This window comes from Natator depressus, chromosome 1 (genome assembly GCF_965152275.1).
Source record: "Natator depressus isolate rNatDep1 chromosome 1, rNatDep2.hap1, whole genome shotgun sequence".
Lineage (NCBI taxonomy): Eukaryota > Metazoa > Chordata > Testudines > Cheloniidae > Natator > Natator depressus.
In genome coordinates this window covers 269,393,313-269,399,312 of record NC_134234.1, presented here as the reverse complement: position 1 = coordinate 269,399,312, position 6,000 = coordinate 269,393,313, and the positions used below count along the sequence as shown (strand labels likewise).

The following is a 6,000-nucleotide window of genomic DNA, read 5'->3' as shown; positions in this document are numbered from 1 at the left end:
GGATGAAGCTGCAGAAGTTTTGTTCTAATGGGCTGGTGCATATTCTCTTTTAGGTTGGGCTTTTAAGCTTCATGCTTAAAGAAGGGACATCCTAGCAAAGCAGGTGACTGAAGTGAAGGCTTCCAGGATGCCAGCATTGCTTTGTTGCTTCTACAGAGAGAGACATTGGCCTCTATTTTAATCAATTTGATCCATTATAATTTTTCAGTAGGCATGACTGTTTTGACCTTGCAATCCCATTCGGACACTGATTTTTGTCCCTGCACCAGGGTTTGGTCTTTTGATAAAAATATATATAATAAATAAATAATAATAATAATATAGTTGAGCAAATATCACTGGGGTGACAGCAGGGCAGGGAAATAAAACCAGGTCCTGAGTGAAGGTCACAGTAGCTGGGGTGAGATATTGCCCCTCTTCCTGCAGCCCTAAGCATCCCATGCTTGACTTCTGTAAGTCTTGACTTGACATCCAGGACAGTGATAAGCCAGGTGGAAAGTGGCCATGGAATGACCTGTAATGGACATAGAACAGCGGAAGAGACCCTGTGTTGCTAGAGGAAATAGGCCTGCTTGCTTTCTTGAAGTCATAACCATTCAGTACATCAGCTCTGTGAGCACAGCCATTGGGAAGGGAAGGGAAGGACAATGGTACTTGCTGTCAAAGTTGATGAATGATTTGACAAAGTTGATTGAGTGCATATTTTTAATCCCTTGCCCCTGCTACTGAGAAATTAGCCTTATCCCTTGTTGCTAGATTTGGGGTGGGGGGGTGGGGGGTGCAAAGTACCTCATCCTCACTTTAGTCTCTAAAGTAGTGCTGCCATACATGCAGCTGGTTCTCTTTTAATGCTTTTTTGGCTCTGAGCTAAGCATTCTGTGCTGCCATGTTCTATGTGGGACCCCCAACCCATCCCACAGCTTCTGTATTCTCCAGCTCAGGAAGAAGCCTGTGAGCAAAAAGGCATTTAGTAGGTTTCTTTAGAGGAGGGAATTGACTCCTGGCTTAGACATGGTGTAAACCATTTCACAGATTGTTGCTACAGGCTCTTCAGATGAATGTAAAAACACTATTTGCAAACTGGGAAAAAGAAAATAGACAGGAACAGGAAAAAAATAATCAGGAAAAGAGGTCCACGCAAGACTTCCTCAGAGGCTTTCAACAGAAAATGGTGAAAAGAATGGGGATCTCTTGGGCTGTCCATGTGGAGGAAAGTAGATGGACAGGTCTCTCCAGGGGCCAGGCTAATCCAACAAAACTTTAGTTACATCAGTCCAAACAGCAGGGGGCTCCAATATAAAAGAGGATCAGCAGGCATGCACTCAAACCAAGAGTTTTGAGTTTCTGCATCCGAAGAAGTATTACTGAATTTAAGATGGACATTTTACTCTGTTTAATTCCATGCAAAATTCAATGTGAATCTGATCATTCCAGCAGTTTGCCAGTGGTTCCAATTTCTGTAGAATTTAAGACTTTTTTCTTTTAAGTCTTATCAGCCCTTTAGGACAACTTCCAAATATAAGCCCATGAAGTGTCTTCCGGAGTCTGCAGCAAGCCTCAAACAATAGCCTGAAGAGGTGGTAACATCTGCAATTCATCAGTAGGTTATCGACTCTAAAACCTATTAATTTTAAAGTCAGAGTTCAGTTTCTCTGAATCATTTAATCACAAAGCTACCTGTAATATGCTTATCCAGTGTAGTTGATTTGAAGAAGTAGGAATGACACTGGTTCATATCTAGTCCTTGCTTAAGTACTTTTGTACCCTACCGTATACTTAGCATTGCTTTGGGGTGACTAGAATCATCTGTTTCCATTACCTCTCTTGGAAGACTATTCCACAATTTAGATCTTATCAGGGAGGAAGACAGACAGTAAAGTGGATACAGAAATAAAGAGGTTCCACGTGTAGCAAATATTACTACTTTTTGCCCCATTTAAGACACTTAATTTCAGTTTGAACAAGACTTGCGGCCTTTATGTAAGTTATTCGTTGCATCCCATTATTCATCCTATTTACAATGACTGATATTTGATATAATTAACCACTATTTTGTAAACAAGATTTATATTAAACCATTCTTCTTGCTAAAATGCTAATTCAGTACAAATAGAAAAAGTCAATGTTGCATGATCATAGTACAGTACACATTTTACAGCATGTAACAAACTCAGTGTTGAGATAAGTTGTAACATTTCAGGAGCAAAGTGATTACAGTAGTAGCATTAACTATCCATTTCCAAAATCTTAAACTGTACTGTATTACATTCAAATCAGTCCCCAATCAGACTGGAGATGAACAGCACATTTATTTATTTGTGTTACAATGAGCAAGACAAGTAAACCTTACAACCAGAAAGGTAATAAAGGGCTCAGCAGCTAAAAGTGATAATTATTTTTATAAGCTTAACAACATGATGTCATGGTTTGTTGAGATCACAACAAGAAAGAAAGCATTTCCCTTTTTAAACAAGTATTCCAAATTTCCGGTTTCACTTACACTTGCTATGAGGCAAAGTCAATGTACTGCATGTCAACATGATCAGAGGAAGCATTTGTGCACAAAGCCTACACATTTTTATGTTTCCCCCAACTGCTTAAGTGTATGATTCCATTTTTTTAAAGGTATAATGGAATCATGACCACCGTTAGGGCGGGAGGGAGGAGTTTTAATTTTAAATTAAGGTAAAAATTAGCATGCAATTTCAATTGCACCAGGCAGGGTCATTTTAAGAAAGACTCAAACAGCTTCCTCCCATTTTAAAGCTATCATTTATTGAGGAAGTTAGGTAGGGAGAATGTCTGAGCCTACTTGAAGTCAGAACTTACATTTTTTTTCCAGTTCCATCTAGTATTCTAAGCAGCTCTGGGAGAAGTTGCCATATAAAAGTGTTAAGTACAAATATCCCGTGCCTAGAAAGGAAGACTTCTTCTTTCCAAGTCTATGGGCATAACGGGGGGGGGGGGGGGGGGAATCTCTGAAGGTTTAAAGAGTGGTTGACAGTGGGATACTGTGCTTGAAACCCCAAGAATGATTGCCTCCACTAAATTTTTTTTTCAGGCTTAGTATTTTCATTGTTTTCTAAGAACTCCAGAGAGTTTATATAGATCACACCCATAAAAGAGAACAGTCTTCGCACTCTAAGTTTAATGCCTTTTAACCCAATTTCTTCTGCATCCTGAGTTTTTTAGATTGTTTTTTCTCTTTCCTGTCATTACTAGCCAGATTCCTTCAAGTGGTTTATGCACTCCTCTACCATGTGGGCAATTGGTGTCTACCTTCAGGGTTCAGACGTACACCAGGATCCCTTGTGTGGCTAGTGCAGCTCCTACGAAAATCTACAACAGCTCACAAAACTGATTTAATAGTTTGAGGCCTGATGGTACCTGCTGCCATAGCTCAGAAAGGAAAACACTATCTTTAGGGATGTAGGCAGTTTCCCCCAGTCAACCATGTATATATATCTGGACTACTTATCTGAGCTAGTGAATATCAGGACTCTCACCCTGAATTAGTTCCACTGGCTAAAAACAAAACTAGGAGACAGAAAGGTGAAAAAGTTACATGCAGAAGAGGAAAGCTATGGAAGAATGGGATTCTGGGGTGAGGGAATGTTTGGTAGAACAATAATCCAATTGGTGGAGACAATGTGACTCTTATTCACCCAATTGCTAGCAGGTCATTTTTTGGTGCCAAAAACTACTGCTTAACTAAGAACATGCAAACAACTTGTGAGCTGACCCCATGTGAGCTAACCTGATTTTATTTGGATTTTGAAGGGTTTAATACAGTAAGTTATATAAATGAAAAACAAGACATTATTTACTATTCACATTACGTCTTTTCACCCTGAGATAATTTTTCAGTCACAATCAGTCACCAGAAGTATCCATTTGACTCAATGAAGATTTTTTTGGGGGTCCTTAACTTACATCCATTCTGTAGGGCAGTCATCAACATCTGATTTATAAAAGTGTTTTTTAAATGGGGCTGTTACCATCTTGAAATTTTAGTTTAATTTTACTAGTAATATAAAGCAGTCTACCTTTTCAATGTTTCCAATGAAGCTGAGAAAAATCTGTAAAAAACCATCGCTGCATATTTATTTTAATAAAAGGGCAGATTTATTCATGTTTACAAACAAATTCCAAAAACAAAAAAGGAAAACAGGTATGCTACCTACTAACAACCTTTCAAAATGCCAACAGCCCTCATGCTGTATGAAGGATTCTATATATTAGAAAAATCACAGTTCCACTCACAATTCACCAAGACAGCACTAAGCTAACATGTTTAGACAAAAACAAAAAAGGACTAAGGTTCTGATGTATTTTGATTTAATCCATTTTGCCTGAGATAACAAAAGTATTTCAAGCAAGTTCCATCACATATTGATGTCCTGCATTAAACAATCCTCTACTAAATTCTGAACAAAAAAGTTATTCAGTAAGTTTCTCAAAATTTTTAAAAATTAAACAGTTGTTTCAAAACCATTAAGTAGTAAATGTATTTAAGAAACTAATTAGGACAGAGGCCATAACTTCATTAGAACACCACTGCTCATGTTTTTTACAAAGCATTAGTGTTATCTATTTGGCTATTAGTATTAGCAATTTATCTACAATATTTAACAAAGTAAATTGCAGGCAAAATTTAGTACAGTTTCAATAGAAACACCCTTTTCCTGAAAATACAGCAGTATTTGAAGGACTAATTTTTTTCTCTGCATCATTTATAAGGAAGCTTCCCATCTATGAACAGGAACAAAAAAGTATCTACAAACCTTGTAAACAGATCTGTATCATTTATAAACATAAATAATCCAAATTATTAACAGCCAACAGCAGAAATTTAAGTATCAATTCAATGATCCAAGGCTTCTTTGCCCTTCCCAGCCCTCCCCTCAAAAGGATCAAGATAAACTAAAGTTCTAAACACACTGTTCAGGACCATTAAGTACAACTGATGATCCGCAGGTCACTTATGCTGAGTTACTGTTTATCTGTCAGAGTTCATTATTATCCCCGCCCCCCAACAGCACCCTCGAGTCTGGCAGAAAGCTTTTTTAAAAAAATAAATCTACATTCGTACAAGTGTGTCTTCTGTTGAAGTCCAGGACAAGACTATTATCTTGTCCATCACAATGTGTGAAAAGACCCAGTTTCAATTTGTTTCTTTACAATGCAGCTAGTGTGTTAACATTCAGCTTACAATCAGAGTGATGTTTCCAAACTATGTAGTGGGCTCCCTGGGGATGAAGAGGTAGCAGACTTGTTCATGTCTGTTGTAAGGTGAATTCCACTGTCAACCGCATTGTTATTTTTGTTGGGAGAAGGGGGAGGAGTGGAGTTGCGTTTTGTTGGAGCATCATCTTCAGCGTCAGTATCATCAATAAGGGGAATATGAGGCTCAGAATCTTCTATTCTAAACTCAGGATGTGTCATAAAATTGTGAATTGAACTTCGTGTCTCAGGTTTTTCTAATCCTTCATATAAGGAACTACGAAATGCATTCACCACTCGGATCTGTAAACATGAAAGAAATACAAAAACCTGTTAGTATGCTGCAGATTTACTAGTAGTGAATATGGTTCTTATGAGTTTGAATCCACAAACAGCTAGACATGAGTGAATCGAATTTGTATGTAATGTAGTGGAACTTGCAATAAACTGTAAAAAATGAGGAGCATTTCAGTAGAGCACTGCCAATCTACAGTTGGAATAAAAATTGTAGAAGGGTACTGTAAAAAACTGAAATGTCTAAAAATTCAAAGTAGTGCGAGAATGATTTCATTGCTTGACATGGGCTAAATGTTTTCAAAAAATGAAGTCAACGTGAAAATTTCATCCAGCGTACTTATTCACAAATTCAACAAGTTTTACTAAGGAATGTTTTATTCAACACCAAAGGGAAAAGGCTAAAAAAGTTGGGGCACGCAGGGTTACTATTTCTCATGCTGGGAATTAGGATGTCACTGACTATGAAAAAGCCAAGCAAGT

The 6,000-nt window shown here is 37.8% G+C and overlaps 1 protein-coding gene across 4 annotated transcripts in view; it reads right to left on the bottom strand.

Moving 5' to 3' along the window:
* Positions 1 to 2,973: 2,973 nt before the first annotated feature.
* ATP2B1 (ATPase plasma membrane Ca2+ transporting 1) overlaps positions 2,974 to 6,000 on the bottom strand; it is a 127,439-nt gene continuing 124,412 nt past the window's right edge. For 3 of the 4 annotated variants that reach the window (XM_074941915.1, XM_074941918.1, XM_074941917.1), the window contains one exon: positions 2,974 to 5,526. In XM_074941915.1, coding sequence (XP_074798016.1) covers positions 5,215 to 5,526 — 312 coding nt within the window. In that variant the 3' untranslated portion in view covers positions 2,974 to 5,214. The remainder of the gene's footprint in view (positions 5,527 to 6,000) is intronic. The other variant, XM_074941919.1, reaches the window with a different exon arrangement.